At 36.4% G+C, this 20451-nt stretch overlaps 4 protein-coding genes across 4 annotated transcripts; 1 reads left to right on the top strand and 3 right to left on the bottom strand.

The window, feature by feature from the left end:
• Positions 1 to 908: 908 nt before the first annotated feature.
• LOC133669527 (pentatricopeptide repeat-containing protein At2g33680) lies at positions 909 to 3708 on the bottom strand. Its single transcript, XM_062089702.1, has 2 exons — positions 1317 to 3708; positions 909 to 1242 (listed from the first exon to the last, which is right to left on the bottom strand). The coding sequence occupies exon 1, from the start codon at positions 3555 to 3557 to the stop codon at positions 1446 to 1448; it is 2112 nt and encodes a 703-aa protein (XP_061945686.1). The 5' UTR covers positions 3558 to 3708; the 3' UTR covers positions 909 to 1242; positions 1317 to 1445.
• A 5132-nt stretch (positions 3709 to 8840) lies between these two features.
• On the bottom strand, positions 8841 to 12486 carry LOC133669767 (putative pentatricopeptide repeat-containing protein At1g56570). Its single transcript, XM_062090038.1, has 2 exons — positions 11161 to 12486; positions 8841 to 10984 (listed from the first exon to the last, which is right to left on the bottom strand). Exons 1-2 carry the CDS (start codon positions 11779 to 11781, stop codon positions 9773 to 9775), a joined length of 1833 nt encoding a protein of 610 aa, XP_061946022.1. The 5' UTR covers positions 11782 to 12486; the 3' UTR covers positions 8841 to 9772.
• A 128-nt stretch (positions 12487 to 12614) lies between these two features.
• On the bottom strand, positions 12615 to 16872 carry LOC133669766 (alkaline/neutral invertase A, mitochondrial-like). Its single transcript, XM_062090037.1, has 6 exons — positions 15788 to 16872; positions 15152 to 15311; positions 14753 to 14964; positions 13801 to 14294; positions 13646 to 13694; positions 12615 to 13262 (listed from the first exon to the last, which is right to left on the bottom strand). The coding sequence occupies exons 1-6, from the start codon at positions 16550 to 16552 to the stop codon at positions 12936 to 12938; spliced, it is 2007 nt and encodes a 668-aa protein (XP_061946021.1). The 5' UTR covers positions 16553 to 16872; the 3' UTR covers positions 12615 to 12935.
• Positions 16873 to 18477: 1605 nt separating this feature from the next.
• Positions 18478 to 20436, top strand: LOC133670226 (psbP domain-containing protein 1, chloroplastic-like). Its single transcript, XM_062090743.1, has 3 exons — positions 18478 to 18717; positions 19645 to 20079; positions 20211 to 20436. The coding sequence occupies exons 1-3, from the start codon at positions 18556 to 18558 to the stop codon at positions 20430 to 20432; spliced, it is 819 nt and encodes a 272-aa protein (XP_061946727.1). The 5' UTR covers positions 18478 to 18555; the 3' UTR covers positions 20433 to 20436.
• Positions 20437 to 20451: the final 15 nt, after the last annotated feature.

The following is a 20451-nucleotide window of genomic DNA, read 5'->3' as shown; positions in this document are numbered from 1 at the left end:
AACTTAATGAAATATGATCTAAAATAAAATAATAAAATGGGTAAAAAAAGCAGATTGTAAATTAATAAGAAGCAATCTGTATAGTGTTTAGTCCCTCTTTTTAATTAGTTTGTTCGTTGTTTCCCATATTCATTTTTAAAATCCAAATTCCAAACTCATGCATGAATTATACTGCTAAATCTAAGAATTGATGTTGGATTTCCTAATGAAAAAAATAGAAAAAAAATATTAATAGAGTAAAAAACTAAATTAGAGACTAAAAAACGTAGATTTTGTGACTGATCATTCATGTAGATGTAGATTACATGATTCATCCAAAACCTTAACGCTATATCGCTACATTTGATGAATTGTATATGAACTCTCGTTTAATAGCTAGTCACTTGTAAATTATGCCACACAAATTTCCTACTCGAAACAGAACCTCAGATCAAACAAAAAAAAACACGAGTGGAGAACATTACCTGCAATTGAAAGGTGTGAAGCAACTCTTTTCACCTCTAACAAGAAGGTAAGAGCTCAAGGAACAAAATCACAAATAAACGCATGATCATATTTCAATGGCAGCTTGTCTCTTGGGTTGCTGCAGCCAGAGTCCTTTCCCATATCACTATCTTGCCTCTTAGGACTAACAATCATGGGTCCTCACTACCTTCCTGATTCTCTCTATTTACACTTTCATTATCATCATCAACAAGAACTCTAAGATAAGAAAAATAAAATTAAATGACTACTTGAAGCCTACATGGTCGTATGATAACCACTGAAGATTTACATAGTCGTTAATTTCAGGATCCATAGAATTAGACGAGATACGCGCAAGCTAACCCGGACAACCACGATAAACTAAAAAACAAAAAAAACTAAATGACTACTTGCTATTTACTACACGACCACAACAATTAAGGTTACTAGTATAACTCAATTTCGATGGTGGTGGTAATCTGGAAATGAAAAAAAAAATGCTGTTTTATTCATACACATCAATAAAACAATTTGCTTAGAGACTGCTGATTTTAACAAACAGCAAGTAGAACAACTTTATAAGGATTCAGAAGGTCCCAGCATGCAGCAGCTGTACAACATGTACTACACTGGCCCGCGCATCCATCCTCCCTGAAAGCAAACTGTTCAGAACTCGCAGCCAACAAAGGGTGCAATGGGGCATCACTTCACAAATACAGCTTATCTGGCCACTGTGGCCACGCACATTGCATGTTTCCAGCTCTGCCAGCTGAGCACCTACGAACGGTGTCTGGTCATTAAAAAAGAAGTGAGATAAATTGAATTTATCAGGTATAAGAAAGAGGACTTACCTTAACTAAGCCTCAAGTCTGAAATGGTTGGAGTTGGCAACATGAATCATCCTTTTCTGCTGTGTAGGCTGAGAATGCCATCAAAGTTGGCCAAAGAATGGAGCATATTATCCTTGTGTCATACGAAGATCACACAGACACAGAAGTTGATTCATGACCAGGTCGGTAACCATCATCCTTCATGTGTTTTCTTAATCTCCATATTGCCCCTTGTATCTCTTCGATCTGTGGATGTATCTGATCTCCCATAACAAATACGTGAACATGACTCTTGAGCTCAATCCAGCTACACCCAGTTTCCTTCCTCACTCCTCGAACTTTCATCATCCTCCTGACCCGTACCACATCTGCTAACCTGCCCATGGCAGTATAGATACTCGACAATAAAACATAAGCCGATGATTCTTGTGAGCCCAACTCCATTAATTTTTCACCAGCATAGGCTCCCAATTCATAATTACAGTGGTTTCGGCAGGCAGGCAGTAAAATTCGCCATAAGCACATACCATGATCTATGGTAGCTGATTCAATAAATTCTTTAGCTTCATTGAGCTTCCCTGCACGACTCAGGACATCAACCATGCAGGCATAATGCTCTACTCTTGGAACTAAACCAAATTCATCAAACATCATGTTGAAATATGCCCAACCTCTCTTCACAATTCCCATGTGGCTACAAGCAGAGAGCACTGTCACAAATGTGATATGGTCTGGCTTTGTGCCCTCTAGACGCATCTCCTCAAAGAGTTCTAGAGCTTCTCTACCATGCCCATTTTGGGATAGTCCTGATATCATTGCATTCCATGAGACGATGTCTCTCTGCAGCATCCTTCTAAAGATGAGGAATCCCTCTTCTAGACTCCCACATTTTGCGTACATAGTTGAAAGAGCACTTCTGATTGAAAGTTCTGGACCCAATCCATACTTAATGGTACGGGCATGAATTTGCTTTCCTTGTTCTAAAGCAGCTAGGTTAGAACATGCTTTCAAGACACTGGCCATGGTTAGCTCATTTGGCAAAATTTTGCGCATCTGCATTCTACCATACATGCTTAGAGCCTCTTCATTTTTCCCATTTTGTACATAACCCGCTATGATGGATGTCCAAAGAACAAGATCGGGTTCTAGCAAAAAATCAAACCCTTTCCGAGCATCTCCAGTAAAACCAAACTTTGCATACATATCAACCAAAGCTGTCGCTGTATAGATTTGAGTCTCATATCCTGACTTCAATAAATAGCCATGCGTTTGCTTTCCTTCTTCAATGGCAGCAACATCACTGCAAGCTTTAAGAACCCCAACACTAGGTACAAACCCAGCATAATGCATTTTTGAGAACAACTTCAAGGCCTTATGAGAATCCCCAGCTTGAGAATAGCCAGTGGTCAATGCGGACCACGTTATAGCATTCTTAACACTGCACATCTCAAATAGCATAAGAGAATAATTTAAATTTCCACATTTAGCATACATAGTAACAAGCGCATTCAGCACCGAAACAAATCCCAACACCCCATTTTTAACGACAACACAATGCACCTGCTTTCCACTATAAACAAATTCTGGACATGCCAAGGCGCTAAGCACACTAGTAAACACAAACTCGTTCAAATTTCCCTCTACTAACCTCATCAATCCAAAAACCCCCAAAGCCTCCTTGGCCATCTGTTTACTCGCATACCCAGAAATCATCGTAGTCCACGATACCAAATTCCTCTCAGGCATTCTATCAAACAATTTACGAGCCTCGAAAAAGCAACCCACTTTACAATAGAAATTAACAAGTGAACTCCCTACAAAGACATCATCAATACTTGCTGTTTTAATACCATGCACATGAACTTGTCGGGCATCAAAATTACAGCCCAAATTCAATGCCGCAGCGGTGAAAACACCAGGGAAAGTGTGTGCATCTGGTAAGATATTATTAGCTATCATTCGGCGAAAAAGTTCTAACACAAAGGCGGAACCTTTTGAGCCATTGTGAGATAACCCATGAATGAGACAATTATAAGAAACAACATTTTTGTGTTTAAGGTTTTCGAATACGAGTTTTGCTCCATGTAAATGGCCACATTTAGCATAGAACTTTATTAGATTATTGGCAAGGTAATTACAGGAAGATAAATATGGGATTTTTATGATGTGAGCATGGAGGATTTGGCCCTTTTTAAGAGATTTTTGGTCTGCGTATTGAATGAGTAAATTGTAAAAGGAGCGATTTTGTGGAGGGTGAGGCATAAGAATGAGGTTTCTGCAACGATCATCTTTGCTTTGTTTAAGATTTTTAATGGCGCAAAGCTGAGAGCTTTAAAACCTTAAAAAGTGAAAAAGTCCCTCAAATTTATGAGATTAACCTCATACATTATTTTTCTTCATGATAATCCTTATCTTTCAATTTGGTGTCCAATGCGGTTCCATTACACAACTCATGTCCATTAACTCTATATAATGACATGTTATTGCAATCCAATCCATTATTCTTGAGTTAATGTGGAAGATAGCTCCACATACTTGCAAAATAATCATACGATAACTCTTAAATATTTAAGTTAATATTTTTATACAAAAAAAATATAATAAACATGTAAATAAATATTAAATCTTAAAAATAAAGTTATTTATTCTTGTTTTGACATGGAATGAATGCTCCGTAGGAGAATAATGTTATGTGTATATGCTAAGAATGAAGAGAATATGAACTCCTTACCTAGATGGTTCGAGGATATTTATATTTTATGAACCTTGTTTTTTTTCTTGAGATAGAGAGCTAAAAATTCATTTTGCTTTGATAACATTAACAAATAGATAAATATTCCTTACACGAACATTAATAAGATAAAAATATAATAGGTCATGAAAAACTTATACCTAGAGGTGCAAATTGAGTAGTATCCAAGTAAAAAGGATTGAGTTTAATTAAAAAAAAAACCTCACATGAATAAGTGTTAAGTCCAAATCATAAGGTAAGGCTCAAGTATGCATTTGATGATTAGGCCCAAGTGTAATGCCTGAGCCAAAGAGTGTCAAGTGCGGTACTTAAGTCCACGAGTGTCAAGGGTCTAGACTCTAGGCTCAAGCATGATGTCTGAGCCCACAAGTGCTCAATGGAGCTGAGCATGAAGCGCTAGGTAAAGGGAGTTGGGCTAACAGAACCGAGCGTAAGGCGTTGGCAAACAGAGCCTACCACAAGCCTAGGCACAAACTTGTATCCAAATCCTCTTCGAGGCTCGGGCCATCATAAAAATGGAATTAGGCGAACAAAGAGTTGTTTGAAAAAATACTAATAAATCATGATTCATCAATTAAGTTTTAAAAAAACATTTTTAATTATGATTTTAAAACAATAGATTTAAAAATATATATATTTAATTAAAATTATTATGAGAACATGTAAAATGAATGAAAAACAAGTCTCTATTAAAAAAAAAACAAGTTTCCATTAATTAAAAAAAAATATTATTTTAGCTTTTACAAAACTAAAATTTGTATCACAATTATGTACAGGTTTAATGCAAAGATTTATAAACTATTTAACTATTTAAAAATTTACAAGTTATCATAATACCAAATTAACTAACCGAGCATTAACGTTCGGATTCTAAATTAGCTATATCACTCTTTATCTACGTAGACTAGAGAAGTCAAGATTCCAAACTACCATGTGGTGAACCATAGTCAGGGCTGAAACCACGACGGAAAATATGAAAAATGAACAGAAATAAGAAATGGAGTGCCATCTTCAATAATGGTCCTAATAGAAGTTTTACGTAGCTAGACATGTATAACATATTGCCAAGGTGCAAGTCCCGGAGAATATGATCATGATATCCCTTGTTCAAACTTGATTTTGAGGCTTAATATACTCACCTGGAGCATGAAAATTGCTTAATGCTTGGAGCGATGCATCTCCTGGAGATGCTTAAGCCATACATATGCAGCCTAGGTCTATTGATCTGTGGATCCTGACAGATTATTCAGAGTAAGATGCCAAGTTAGTCTTAAATGGCATGTTAAACCTAAGATTTGTCCGCATGGCCACAAGGATAGTATAAATCTTGTAAGCATTCTGAGTAGAGTACTTATGAATAGATCGGGACGGGAAAGGTTTGTTCAGACACAATTTGCAGTCATATATTCTCAGAAAAATCATTTCTACTGTGAGTTTCACCTTTGTTAAACAATTAAATAAATAAAAAGCATGTTTAACGTTATGTTCTTCCTTCTGTCTTCTTGTCTTTTACATCTGCTAGACAGAGTATTTCTCTCTTCTTCTTCATCAGTGTCAAAGTAACCTTTCGAGTGTCTTGTACATAGCCGTTCATCTTCAGTTTATTAGCCATTTCATGCTTCGTAACATTATGAATAAGCTTCTTGCCGAATCCACATAAAAAGAAAAAAAATTACGTTGGTAACATCATCACAATGGATCGGTCCCATAAATGTCAGCAGCTGGACGGGTTTTATCACATCACCACTCTTGATAAACACATGGATATTGATTCTTATGATCATGATTAATCTTATTTACGTAGATAATTACTATAATATTATGCATATCGACATAGATTTGCCCAGATCATCACTAAGTCGAGTAATCAAGGACGATCAGTAAATTAACTCACTGTCATGCTTGAAGTGCAAGTAGTGAACTTTCTTCTTAGGTGCACCCTAGTAAATGTACTCATCCAAAGACCATGAATAGTTGCAGCAAAGCTACCTAGTACAGCCAAATATATATGACCCACATAAATTTGCCTACCGAAAGAATTATACGCTTTGTATCTGGTTACATTTGAATAGTATATATGATCTTGATGATATGAAAGCAATATTTTACCTGTTCCGCAAGGTAGGTTAAAATACACGAGCAAAGTTCTTTCATTACATCATAGGTCATTCATCCATTAACGAGGTTAAAGTAGGAGGCACTAAGGAGAAACATACAAACAAACTCACATGCATTTACACACATTGTCAAAGGAAATTGAAAACATGTAAATTGTCCAACATACGATATTCACAGAAAGCTGACCTAGTGTTTCATTAGTAAGTTGTTAATTTATCAACCATTTACCTTTCCTTATTTGGACCTCACGACAAGCAAAAAGTAAAAGGAACACAACTTTCCAAAAAAAAAAATTATACAATTTCTTTTATCTCTGTTTTTATATTCTACCTTTTTTTGCATCAAACAAAAAATACATAAGAAATACATATTCTAGTTTTATAGGAATAAGCTCTCTTATATCAAATGGAACAATATAAGGCAAGGAAACAAGTTTGTTAATTAATATATAACACAATTTAATAATTACATGATGAGATATACCATAAAAAAGAATGAAGCCAGTTTTATAAGGGTCTAAATGATGATTTTAGAAAAAAAAAACATGTTTATAGGTGTTTTAACTCTTAATCAAGCCTATACTATAGTGTAAGATTATGAGTTTCTTATAAAGAGTCAATGAGCAAAACAACAATATCCTATTAGGATCCTTTTTAGGTCTTAATTTAGAAATAATAATTCTTTATTAGATGCTTCACCTCGTAGGTCTAATCCTAGTAGTGCCCAAATTTATAAAAAAGATAAGGGCAAGCAAGTCTTCAATGAAATGTCTAGGATGAGTTTAAAGGTTCAATGTGCTAAATGTTGAGGTTTCGGTAATATCTTTGTTAACGATACCTCTAAACTTTTAATCATCCAGGAACATAAAGATATAGGTTAAAGGGAATACTATTGTTTCAAGTGTATGAACATAATTATGAGGATTTTAGTAACCTAGATAAAAAAAAAAATATGCAAGAAGAGGGACTTAACACTATAAGTTAAAATGAGTCTGAAAATGAGATTAATAAATAATATAATAATTTTATTTTAGTGGCGAAGAAAGAATTTTTATGGAAACTCTTTAGTGGAATTACTCGAAGAGGTAGTGTGATCTTAAAAGAGTCTCATGATATTAGTCTTTTTAAACTACTTGATTCCCTACCCATCTTGCTTGACGTCCAACATATTATAGATTTAGAGCAACATGTTAAACTCCCCGATCCCTTATCCTTAACACATGATGAGGAAGATGAAAATATTCCTAATTTAATAGGTCATGTCCAAACTATATCTACTAAAGCTTCAAATAGTGTTTGTTCCACTCCACACCCTCGATCATATAGTGTTTATAATTACGAACCTAGAAAGCCTATAGATCTTCTTCCTATGTCTTTTCACTCTAAAATGTCTGATTCAACTCAGTTATTTGCATGTATAGTTTATATTTTGCATGTTGATATCATAAAACAAATTCAAGCAAGTAATGAACAATACAAATTTCAAGTCGATTCACATAAGTATCATGATGTACTTAATGTTGGAGATTATTTCAAGATACAGATTAGACTTGAACAATGTTCTTTAAAAACTAGTCATAAATTGTAAGTGTGTGGTGCTAGACCATTCAAAGTGTTGCAAATGATTTAATCAAATAATTATGTCATTAAATTATCACTAAACTTTGATATTAGCTTTACTTTTGACACGAAGAATCTTGTTATATATAAAACACAACAGTATGTCATTAAATTACCACTAAACTTTGATATTAGCTTTACTTTTGACACGAAAAATCTTGTTATATATAAAACACAACAGTATATCCTTAATGATCTTTTTAAAACCACTGCTCCTATTATCTTTATTTTTTGCACAAAAAAAACATATCAATATTTCTTTGGATGCACAAGTTATTGTTATTAGGGATGGTGAATTTCAAAAAATCACAGCATATGAGTTAGACAAACAAATTTAGACTATACTTGAATTATCAGATAAACATCATAACAGCTTGATCATGATCTTTTAGAGTATTATTGGAGTCATCTTGAACTACACTCAACGAGATCAAATTTCTTCAACCTTAGGAAAGTAAGTGGACATAGTCTTGAGGCATTATTTACGCACTCATCTAATCATAGACGAAGAAAGATAGCCTAAATTGTTGAGAGATTAGGTTTTAACTATTTTTTTTGTTTAATTCATTTGAACTTTTAGTTAAGACTTATTTTATAGGTTTTATTTGTTGGGATTCATCTAGCTATTATTAAGTATTCTATTTATTGCTATAAATACAATTGTTTATTCTAGTTAGAGTTTTATTATTTATATTCTATTTTTCTAAAAATTAAACAGTTATTGAATTAAATAAAAATTACAAAATTACAAATTTTTCATACTCCATTCTTTCTCTTCAACTATTTTTTTCTTTTTGTTTGGCTTCTTCTTTTCTCTCATAGTTAATTACTTCATCTCCAAACCTCCTTTGTCCCGCATCAAACATATGACGCATATTGAGGAAATGAACTTTCTACCTTTTTGAGTTCGCAACATCAAATTGTAACCCGTGATTTCATCACACTTTTTGACTCACCAATTCCCTGCCCTCTTTGCGGCAAAAGCTGCCTGAAAGGGGAAAAAAAACAAGAAAAAATAATAATTCAAAGTTCAAGTCCAGCAGGAACACAAGCTAGTTCGAGTAAAAGAATAATTTAGAGAATGGTTAGATTACGAAAGAAAATTTGAAGAAAAGGTCCTCGTCCCAAGTTTTCCTACATGATTGAAGAAAGGCTGGTGCAGATGACTTACAAAGAGACTATATCAGAAACTGGATTCAAAGCTTCTCAGTTTATCTTAGTGAAACTATTAACACTACAGCTGACTATGCGCTCTTTATCATGGTATCCTTCTTGCTAGACACTTGGTTGCAGGTGCTTGGAGGTTGAACCAGGCTCCTTTGAGATCGTTAGATGCATCTCTAGTGGTGCTGACCATTGTCATCCTCCATTTTAAATCCCATGCATGACATTATCTCTATGCTGCAAATGTGCAGTGAAGATTGGATCCTTCATGATTCAAGAAATAGACAAAAATGTGTTGGCTACTTTTGCTCAAATTGGCTGAAAGAACCTGGATGTTCAGCGCAAGTGTGGAAGTTTCCGCTGCTTGGTTTGTGAGTTCACCTTCAAGCTGATTACATAAAAAGAATTACACAGCACAAGATTACTCAAGTTCCTTTGAAATTTTGGTTTGAGATAGTAGTGTGTAGATTTCTGCATTCAAACAGTACAGGAAAAGTGAAGTACAAAAAATAAGGGGTCACAAATTTCAGCTCCCATTTGATTCAGCTCAAATTAATATCACTGATGATAGATAAGAATGAATTTATCAAATGTACAAAAAAATACCATGCACCTGTGTTGTTTGATGCCTGCAATATGTAGGGGTATGGGTCATTTATTATTTCTAATTCAACAGATGAACTTCCCAAGAAAGATTGAAATTTACTTAATCCAACACATTTTCCTTCTTCTTCCAATTTTCTCTAACTTGGGTAATTGTTTATCAAACAGTTGGGTTTTCATAGCCCTCAAATTTTCCTTTTTCATCTTTTCTCAGCTTCTAATCAAGTGCCATCTTCTTGGTCATGTATTAAGCAATCAACTTCAGGCACATAGCCAGCCTCTTTCATATGCTGTACAGGTAATTCCAGAACTTCATAAACCCACTCTTTATGAGAACCCATCTTATTTCCAACAACAAAACTGTAAACCTGGTTTCGTACCTCAATCCAACTCCTCCCAGCCACTTTTCTACACCCTGCTCTCTTCATCAACTTTCTCATTCTTGCAGCTTCTCCCCATTTGCCTTCTGCAGCATAAATATTTGACAGCATCACATAGGTCTCTACCATGTTTGGTCTCAAAGCCAATGCCTTCTTAGCTGCCAATTTCCCCAACCTCGAAAAGTTATGTGCCTTGCAAGCACCAAGAAGTGCACCCCAGACAGACTCATCAGCCATAAATGGCATGCTTCGTATTAGTTGATAGGCCTCCTCCACTCTCCCCGGTCTCCCTAGCAAATCTACAACACAGCCATAAATCTCCTGATTTGGCTTGATGTGATAATCATTTATCATACAGTTGATGTACCTCAAGCCTTGATCAACTAGTCCAGCATGACTGCATGCGCTTAGAACTGCCATAAACACTACCTGATCAGGTCTGATGCCTGACTTGACCATCTCATCAAACAACTCAACAACCTTTTTACCGTATCCATGAGCCCCATATCCAATCATCATAGAAGTCCAAGAGACCAAATTTCTACAAGACATTTCACTAAATATTTTGCATGAATCAAATATATTACCACACTTTGCATACATATCAATCAAGGCATTAGCCAATTCCAGGTTTCTGTCAAGCCCTCTGCGAAAAATGCCTCCATGAACTTGCTGTCCACAACACAAAGCTGCTACATTCGCACATGTTGCTATTAGACTGGTAAAAGTGAAGCAATTTGGAGTAAAACCTTCTGACTCCATTTGTGAAAATATAAAGAGAGGCTCAATGGAATCCGATCTTTCATACCCTGCTATTAATGTATTCCATGTGATCAAATCTTTTTCAGTCATATCATTGAAATACTTGTTTGCCTCAGATAAACATCCACACCTACAATACATATCAAGTATAGAATTCGTGACAGGAAGATCAGATTCAAACCCATGTTTGATCACCGCTGTGTGTATTTGTCTGCCAAAATTCTGTGAGCCAATTGAGGCACATGCTCTAACTGCTATCGAAATGCTATGTGGGTTCAATGCTACTCCGTCCTGTTTGTCATAAAAGCAACAAAGTCACGCATTATTACAATATTCATATCATGAAAGTTAAAACCACTTAACAAGCTAAGGCCACTGTGTGCTATAATGGTTAAAGTACTGCTTTTGACATGTTAAGTCCGTTGCATGATTGGTTTCTTCCTACGGTTGTTTGTTCATCCACTTACCAGTAGCATTTCCCGGAAGATTTGAAGTGCGCGATTGCCATTGCCTCTGTGAGTATAACCAGCAATCAAGGTAGTCCAAGACACAACATTCTTCTCTTTAATATCGTGAAAAACAACACAAGCATCCCTCATTCCTACACCACAAGAAGCATACATATCCATGAGAGCATTATCCACATAAATAAACCCCTCCATAAACCTTCTTTTTATAGCCAATCCATGGACCAAACGCCCACAAAAAGCACGCTTCATGCCTTTACAAGCCTTTAGAACGCTTGATATTGTGAACACATTTGGTGGGTCATTTCCATTCTTAACCATATCGACAAAAACACTCCATGCTTGAGTGTATTCATTGCAATGCGTGTACCCTGAAATCATCGTCGTCCATGCAACAACATCTCTCTCAGGCATTTCATCAAACAAGTTGCGTGCTTGACTAGTTAGGCCTCTTTCAAAATATGATTTTAAGAGGTCTGTAGCTAAAATGGAGGTACCCTTTGCATTAAAAGGTGTACCTGATTTCTGGGTCGGGGTGTTTTGGGCCCACTGTAGGTAGTTTTTCATCATGGGTGGGAAAGGATGGAAGTTATTGGCGGATAGTAGTCTTTTTGTGCTCATGTCTAGTGTACATTGTCATCGTCTGCACTTTTGGTTCATAGTTTAAACTTCAAGCATTCTATAGTGTGGAAAGGGTATAGAGTATGTTGGGTCTGCTTCGAGATCACACAGACAAGATGTCTGATGTAACTGAATCTGGCATTTGTCCCAGTTCCACAAGAAGATGATTACTGTAGGCTCCTTTTGTTGGGCCCAAAAGACAAGGACTTGACGTAAAGTTTTTGCTGCAAAATTGCAAATGGTCATGACTATGAAGCCATCGTTCAACACCTTCAAAGACGCTATTTTTAGCCATGAAAGAACTGGAATTTCAAAGAAAAATTTTGAAGATCATATTGTTTATTGTACACGGCTAAATGCAAGACAATTCAACATCATTTGTCGCAGGGTTGGCCTTACAATTAAGGGTGTACTTTTCCTGTTTTCTTATGAAAATTCTCACGAATTCTCTCGTTCTTATTGAATGTACTCTCAAGAGATGCACACACCACCTTGTGAAAAATACCATCTTGCTGTAAGAATTTTAATCCAAAAAATATTTTTGAGAAAAACATAAAACAAATCTTTTTTAAAAACAATTTAAAAATAAGTTTATATCTTTTCAGACAAGGAAAAACATCTCTTCTGTCTTTGTTATCAAACCAAACGCTACATGTAACTTGACCATCTATTATGCCACGAGCATTTGAACCCTACAAGCCACCTGGGCTATATAGTCACGGCTCACAACTATAGAACTCTCTTTATACAAGAATGCAAACGCATTATGTGATTATCAGCAAATATGCACTGTATAGCCCACTAAACAAGAAAATAAAATATAGGTGAGGTAATTCCAAGAAAACCCTAGCTTGATAAATTAGAAATGTGTTTATAAAGAACAAAGTAATAATATACAAACTGAATATGACAAGGGGAAGAACAAATAAAACCTTTCGTCCCACTGGTCATTGAAAACACAACACCGATCAACTTAGCTAATTGATCGGCTAATTAACGTTTTATTAAACTAGATCTATGGTCTAGTTGTGTGAAGATGCTGCTCCTAGTATACCTTGTTTCTTTTGTGGTTGAAAATCAATGTTTTATCAGTCTATCCTAGTAACATAGCTGTACAGTAACAGAAATTCTGCCTTTAAAAGAATGGCATCATTCTAGACAAGAATCTGTGACCTGGCGGCGACTCGAGAACACCTCTTCCGGCCACTTGTGTTAAGCCCACAAACACAGAACTCAAGAAGATCATAATCCTCATCCCAGAATAACAAGGATGCCTTCTCTGGATTCTCCAAGAGAACTTTCGATGTTAGGAAACCTGCAACCGTCCATGTTTGATAAAGTCGGGATTGCTTTCCAATAAACTTCCCACTTCGGGTATCATAATACTCTGGCCAATGGTCAACTTGAAGTCTCTTCTCGGCCAAAGCAATAGCCTTCTTAGCTAGTTCCATTCTATCCATCTTCATGCATGCCAATGTGAACTGAAAGCAAAACGGAAAGAATTCAGAGGGCAGAGATCAATCAAGAGATTCAAGGACAAAAGAAACAGCCATCACATGAAAGGTCCAAACACAAAAATCATTCATCTTTGATCTTTGGACCACCAACATTGATGTTACTTCCGAAAAATGGTGACACTTGTGGATTTCTTTTTTTTCTTCTTTTTTTTGAGGGGGGTTCCGATGACTCTTTTCTCATTAGCATGACTAACCAGAAACCTTTAGAAACTAGATTCCATTAAACCCAACAAAACTACAGAAGGTTTACTGAGTATGAATCAGCATTGCATGCTCGTCTGCTGGTTCCAAATCAAATTTGTTAAGCCTTAGCAAAACATACATATAGCAAATGAAGTCAAATGTACCTGCCACAGAAGTGTTGGCCATGACCCACCATTATGATATGACCAAGGGCTGCAATGTACAATCAAATAGAGAAATTTTTGAGTTTATAGAAATTCTAAATTGAACAATGCATGCACATGCACAGAGAGTTTAGGTCAAAATTTTAGAGACTCACGTGTTCTTAGGGTCACTGCCAGTGATTATACGCCAATCCTCAGACTCCAGAGCAGGGTAACATATCTTAAGAGGCATATTTCCCACAAGATCATCCCATTTGGATTCAATCACATTTAGAATAGCTTCATTTTGTTTTGGGGTACCCAAAGATGAAACAACAGACCAAAGATTTCCAAGAGTGAAAAATCTAAAATCCATGTGAGCTGGCTGCAGATTGCCAATCAGATATCCACCTTCCTCAGGTATCCAATCCATGAGCCATGATGGAATTTGTTCAGGATAAATATTAAATTTGTTGGTGGCTTCTGTAGAATACTCTTCTGTTTTATACCGGTATATCTCATTGATCTTTCTCATATCTACCCAGTAGTATTCTCTAATGTGGAATGACAATGCACTGAGTCTGTTGTTGATAGCCCTCACCAAATTCTTTGATCCATCATTTACAACTAGCATCTCACGGGAAGACCGTAGAGCAGAATAAAACAAGGCCTGCAGAAAGAGACTTGTGGTTGTAAGGTAAACCATAGATGAGAAAGCATAAAAAAATGAAAAAAAAAATAACTTGAAAATATAGCTGGGTGATTACTGACTAACATTCTGTATTCATGTATATATATAAAAAAAAAAAAGCAGCATCAGAGCAATGTTTAAAAGTGCATTGTAGATATGAGAAATATATAACAGACCAAAGGCTCAAGCAAACGGAGAAAGTTAAGTTTTTCATATCATTAAGCCAGCATACCTCACAGCTGCATTCTATAGAGCTTTCACTCATTTCATTTGCAGAAAGTCGGAAAGTAGTTCATAAACCAGACTCAATTTCCACACATAACAATTAAAAGCAATGTAGAGATACATAGGTTATGGAACCTCCAAGCTCATATACAACAGAGCCATAAATTACCAACCAACAGTCTCCAAAAGGACAAGGTATGGAAATAACTAACTTGGATCTCAAGGGGGTGACCATGGATCCCCATCCGCCGATCTATCATGCAGGAGCCATCGGTGACTAGAAGAGAAGGAAACATATCAAACCCATCAGCTAAGCATAAGTTTAAGATCAGTTTTATGCCAGTCTGAACATCCACCCTTTCTTGTAAAGCATAGTCACCAGTGAGTTTCCCATATGCCCTCAATAAAATAATCCACCACAACCCTATCAAAATAGAAAAGAAGAAACACAGATGCTATTAATCAACAAGAATCAGTGAACTACTAGGATCAATAGTTGACTCCTGGAATATATTACAGCTACAGAAGTTGGACTTTAATAACTAGAATCAAATCCAAGTACCATGGCAATTTTTAGAATCGAAATGTTCAAAGAGGTGCAATATACTAACCAGAATCCACAGGTGCAACACGGCCAATAGCTGATTCGCCAAAATCAGGATCTAAAACTTCTTCAAGTTTATTGTCATCAAGAGGCACTGTTCTGACTTTAAAACTGGCAGGCATCAGCCCCTGTCCTGGACTATAGCAGTCCACTGTTTTCTCCCAACTCTATGATAAAACAAAAACAATTTTTTTTGTGTGATTTTCAGAACATCAAATTTAAAAACTTTCTATACATGCAATGATATGGTTTAGCTAATATGAACAATACGCAGAAACCTTAAAGAAAGGTCAGTCTGAAAGATGAAAAGAAGACATAACAAATTATAACCGATAACAAGGATAACAAATCAAATCTTGAGAAACAGCAAATTTCGTATTAGATGGCATTTGAATGCTCTGATCATCATTAAAAAGTTGTTTGCAAGTTGACATTCATACTAAATTTTGTAAACCATAATGGTCAACAAGGAAAATAGGTGTATTTCATGACTTGTAAACAGATCCTCATTAATAACTTGTCACGCATAAATCAGGCATCTTAATACTGCTCAAACTAGAAGAATGATATAACTAAGAAATTATCATGCGGTACAATGAAAGGATAGATCAAACAAGCATACAAAAGCAGCCTGGAATGTTACCTGCAATTGCAAGGCATGAAGCAAGAAATTCTTCACAATCTCCCCTTCTCCTCTGAGCAAAAAGGCGAGAGCTGAAGGAACAAAATCACGAACAAACACCTGATCATAATTCAATGGCATCTTATCCCCTGGATCATTTGCGGCCACGGTCCCCACAGGACTCCCACAATACATAACAACAGCATCATTCAACAACTTCCATGCTTCCTTTTCTATATCACTCTCTTCCCTCTTAGTAATAACAATCTCAACTCCTTGACCACCATCCAAATCCTCTCTATTTACACTTTCACCATCATCAACAAGAACCCCCAGCCTAGATTCTTCATCCCCTAAAACATTCTCATCTTTATCAATCCTTTCAACCACCAAAGGCTTAACACTAATCCCATTTTGCACAAAAATTCTCTCAAAATTCTTATCATTCACTCTTGTCTCAACAGACGTTGAAAACTCCCTGAATTGTGAGGCAACACTAGCAACAACAGAAACCGCCCTACTATCTCGTGCAATAAGCCTAGATTGGCCAGAACTGATATTGGGAACACAAAAAGATTTCCGGGATTCATTGAAAATGGTTTTGAACCCCAAGATTCTAAAAGGGCAGGTCAAAAACTGCTTGGTTTTATAAAAATTAAACTGATTCCCAGATAAATTGCTTGTTAAACTATGATGGCGCTTAAAAAAGACTGGATTTTTCGCAGATATAAGAAATCTACAAGAGGGTTTCATTGTAGAATTGCCAATAATACTAATGGTATTCATAGAGTCAAGAACCAAATAACACAAATAAAAATGTGTTGAAGCAAAAAGCTTGTGCCTTTTTAATTGACAAGATATGAGGAAAAAAAGTTTTATATCTTTTGCATTTACAAGCAAGAAAAGATTCAAACTTCAATGAACAAAAACGATACTAGATTTTGAATTGAGCTCACAGGCAGAGAAAAGGAGAGAAATTGGTGATCTTTGACAATAGATTTCGGTGTCTGAAGGAAGAGAACATGAAAACTCTTGTCGTTTTAAATATAGGCGGTTGTGAAGAAGGAAAGGTTTTGTCTTGGTCATTCTGATAATAACAAAGATGGAAGGAGGTTGTTGATTTCTAGTCAAGGTTACAACATGACTATAATACCCCTAACCTAAATGTTGTTTTAGCCCCTGAAATTCTTGTGCTGTTTTAGCTTAGTCCTTACAGCTGAAACCTTACAGCTTAGTTCTTTAACTATTGTTGACCGTTCATTATTCCTTACGAGCACAACAAAAGAATGGAAAGAGAGGCTCAAAAGTATTCGGTAAGACCTCAAAAATGTACAGCAACTATCGGAATAGTATTAATTTTACCCCAAAACGAATTTTTGTTTTGATTTTGTACAAATAATTTGGATCTCCTAATTAGGGTTTCGTGCTAGAATTTCTTAACAAAAAAAAATGCTAGATTCCCTAAAAAAAATTATAATTTGTACGCATGAAAGATCAAATTGAGAATTTCTCAAACTCGAGGGACAAGATTGGGTATTTTGAGGATTGCGGAGAATGTTATCCTCTCATTCACCGAACTGACCAAAGCAAAAGAATAGCCCCTCACATCCCCATAGGCCATGGATGCGTGTTTAGCCAATGGCTGCTCATGAATTGGTGTGTTCAATTCTGGCTTTAACCATAGTCTACTCACATATTCTTGGAAGTGTTTGTTTCGGCCATTTATATCTGTGGATATTAGGGTTTTGAGGTCCCATGGATAAGTGCCAGTGACGTGCACAGAGATAGATCGCCCTCCAATTCCTTTCATCTCTCTCTCCATCCACCACTAGCAGCCATGGAAATTCCCCACCACTGGAAATTTTCCATTGGGCTGCACTTTTTCTCAACTTCTGGATCCTGTATTTTCCCCTTTCATTCCAAAATCCAAGACTGCATTTTGCAATTCCAAGATTGATGTTGACTGCCTTTTCTTCTGTTTTTTCTTTGAAAAAGTCGCTGCTATATTTGACGTTGAACCATCTAGGGAGTTAACTTGGATTCCCTTCCCAAGTTAATACCTGGTTAAGTTAAAATTCGAGCTAGATCGAAACCAATATTTTTATATTCAAAACATTGTTGTTTAGTTTTTTTCAAAAAAGAATTGTCAAAAACACTTCATTTTGAATAAATATCAAAAAATAAATTCGGGTTAACTCACCAAAATTAACTCACCGATGAAAGAAAAAGGTGCAGCAAAGAATGGAAATCAAAAGACATTTGAGTTTACCCATGGAAAAAGGACAGCTGAACCATGACCAAGTATACAGAAAAGCACATGGTTTTTGAGGGTGGCCACGGAGAAAGACATGGCTCCTTCATTCAACAATGGCGGAAAAGGTCAAATTAAATTGTTGTTGTTGGGGTTGTGCCAAACAAACTAGGGGAAGCCACGTCAATGGTCTTATCCCTATGTTGAGGGCACCAGGGCTAGCCATCCCTCGTCACTGTTGTGATGGATGATAGGCTCCTACTACCTTTTGGACCTTATCTTGGGCCAGGGAGCGAGTGGACCAGGGCCTGGTTTTAATATCAGTGCAATAAACAAAAATAATGGGCTCCAGATTGAAAATCTAAACGCTTTATTTTGGGTCAAGTCTTAACATGAAGGCCCATGTAATTTCCTCGTAAGAAAACTAAATCAGGTGTCCAATACAATTCAAACACGTGAGCTTTGACCCTACTCCATCTCATCCTCGACCTTTCTATCCCCTCTCAACAAAACACACTGACACTAGTTTGTACTTTGTATGTCGCAAACTCATCAAGAAATGGCAAGAATTCTTGACTCGTTTCCTCCTCCAACTCAACTCCCCCACCCTACTCGTTCTCGTCCTACTTGGCTCAGTTGCTCAATGCCCATCTCGCCAAATTCCACTTGCTTCAGCTCCATTCCTCACAACAAACAACTGGTATATCTTGTCTTTCAAAAAACTATAATTTCTCATTCAGACAGTTTCTTTCCTTCATGCCTCTAGCTTTTCCCTTCCATGGTTACTTCTTTGTTCTTGATATGAAACGTGAATTTGGTGTACTTTCCATGGTTAAATCCCCATTTGTAGCTAGGAACCCAAATGTGAAATATGAAAAAAAAGCGAGAGAGTAGGAGTTTGAATTTTTGGGATTATTGTAAATGATTTGAGCGGCATGATCTTTTTAGTATATTTGCATATGGTTTCTTTAGCCAGTATATAACTTAGACTAGATTTAAGGTAGTCCAGTTGTATTACAGTAAACATGATCTCTTAGTCTCACATGACCAAATATACGTGAAAGTAACTAGTTAATGAATGCCAGTAGCAGCTATTAGGTGTCAAGCTGACAAGGCAGAATGTAGGATTCCAATGGGTTGGAAACTGAAATTTGAAGGATTCCTATGGTTTGCAGGGAATGTTTGTATGTGATTTCCCTCCTTTAGAAACGGGATCATGATATTCTCAGGCATCACTTTCTTGTGGGGGTGGGTGGGTCTAGAATGCTGATGTTCCAATTATAAGGCACAATGCCGATGGTCATTAGGGCGCTTGAAAGAGATGGTAGAAAGGGACCCATTAGATTCAAATTGAATGGCCATTGGCACGCAAGCATCGGCTTTGTAGGAATCCCACCTAGCAAACACATGCTAGCTGAAAGAGTTTTGATCTCATGACGATGTTACCTTTAGTCTTCTTATTAAGTAGCTTTGTAACGGGTTATGTGTTTTTATGTTGCTGTACCCTGAATGTTTTTTGGATGATAAAATATCCCCATTTTCTTATCTGATATGCACCTTTCTGTCTTACCATTAAGCCACTTCAAATTGCTTCTCACAACATATTTTTTTATGTAAACATAATCAGACTAAAGCTTTTGCAGTTCCAAGGAGAAATGCAATGGCATTGATCTTGTCAAGTTACATTTTCTCAGAAGTTGGTTTCAACAATATTGCATTTGCTCAACGGTCTGTTGGGTTCAGGGAATACATTGATCAATTTGATGGGTATTCATTGAAGTACCCTCAGAATTGGATTCAAGTTCGAGGTGCAGGAGCTGATATATTCTTCAGGGATCCTTTTGTTCTTGATGAAAATCTCTCAGTGGAGTTGTCATCTCCTTCGTCATCAAAGTACAAGAGTGTTGAAGACTTGGGTCCCCCAGAAGAAGCTGGAAAAAAAGTACTTAAGCAGTATTTGACTGAGTTCATGTCTACTAGACTTGGCGTCAGGCGTGAATCAAATATTATTTCAACATCCTCAAGAGTCGCAGATGATGGAAAGCTTTATTACCAAGTTGAGGTAAGTTGTTTCGTGTTGAAAGAAGTCATTCACAATGCATGACAGAGCTTATTAGCTAGTGATTATTGCGGTGAAGATTATTTTCCTTTTAAGTGCATAGACTGTTTCTAATCAAACCATCATGTTATCAGGTAAACATCAAGTCCTACGCAAATAACAATGAACTGGCTGTTATGCCTCAAGAAAGAGTAGTTCGTTTGGAATGGAACCGGCGGTATCTGTCAGTTCTTGGAGTTGAAAACAACAGACTGTATGAGCTAAGATTACAGACACCAGAAAATGTATTTGTAGAAGAGGAAAATGATCTTCGCCAAGTCATGGATTCCTTCAGAGTGAATAAAGTGACTGTTTGATTAATTGAGTTCTTATAGA

Source organism: Populus nigra, chromosome 12, assembly GCF_951802175.1.
Source record: "Populus nigra chromosome 12, ddPopNigr1.1, whole genome shotgun sequence".
Classification (NCBI taxonomy): domain Eukaryota; kingdom Viridiplantae; phylum Streptophyta; class Magnoliopsida; order Malpighiales; family Salicaceae; genus Populus; species Populus nigra.
Note: the sequence above shows the minus strand (reverse complement) of the source record. Positions and strands in the feature narration are given on the sequence as shown.

Bases quoted from the DNA above. Each gene is read 5' to 3' on its own strand.
- LOC133669527 (XM_062089702.1), bottom strand. From the start codon at position 3,557: ATGCCTCACCCTCCACAAAATCGCTCCTTTTACAATTTACTCATTCAA.
- LOC133669767 (XM_062090038.1), bottom strand. From the start codon at position 11,781: ATGAGCACAAAAAGACTACTATCCGCCAATAACTTCCATCCTTTCCCA. The intron at 10,985-11,160 runs GTAAGTGGATGA...TATGACAAACAG, and splicing joins TCTTCCGGGAAATGCTACTG to GACGGAGTAGCATTGAACCC.
- LOC133669766 (XM_062090037.1), bottom strand. From the start codon at position 16,552: ATGAATACCATTAGTATTATTGGCAATTCTACAATGAAACCCTCTTGT. The intron at 15,312-15,787 runs GTAACATTCCAG...GTTTTATCATAG, and splicing joins TTCATGCCTTGCAATTGCAG to AGTTGGGAGAAAACAGTGGA. The intron at 14,295-14,752 runs GTTAGTTATTTC...CTCTTTCTGCAG, and splicing joins GTCACCCCCTTGAGATCCAA to GCCTTGTTTTATTCTGCTCT.
- LOC133670226 (XM_062090743.1), top strand. From the start codon at position 18,556: ATGTCGCAAACTCATCAAGAAATGGCAAGAATTCTTGACTCGTTTCCT. The intron at 18,718-19,644 runs GTATATCTTGTC...AAACATAATCAG, and splicing joins TTCCTCACAACAAACAACTG to ACTAAAGCTTTTGCAGTTCC. The intron at 20,080-20,210 runs GTAAGTTGTTTC...TCATGTTATCAG, and splicing joins AGCTTTATTACCAAGTTGAG to GTAAACATCAAGTCCTACGC.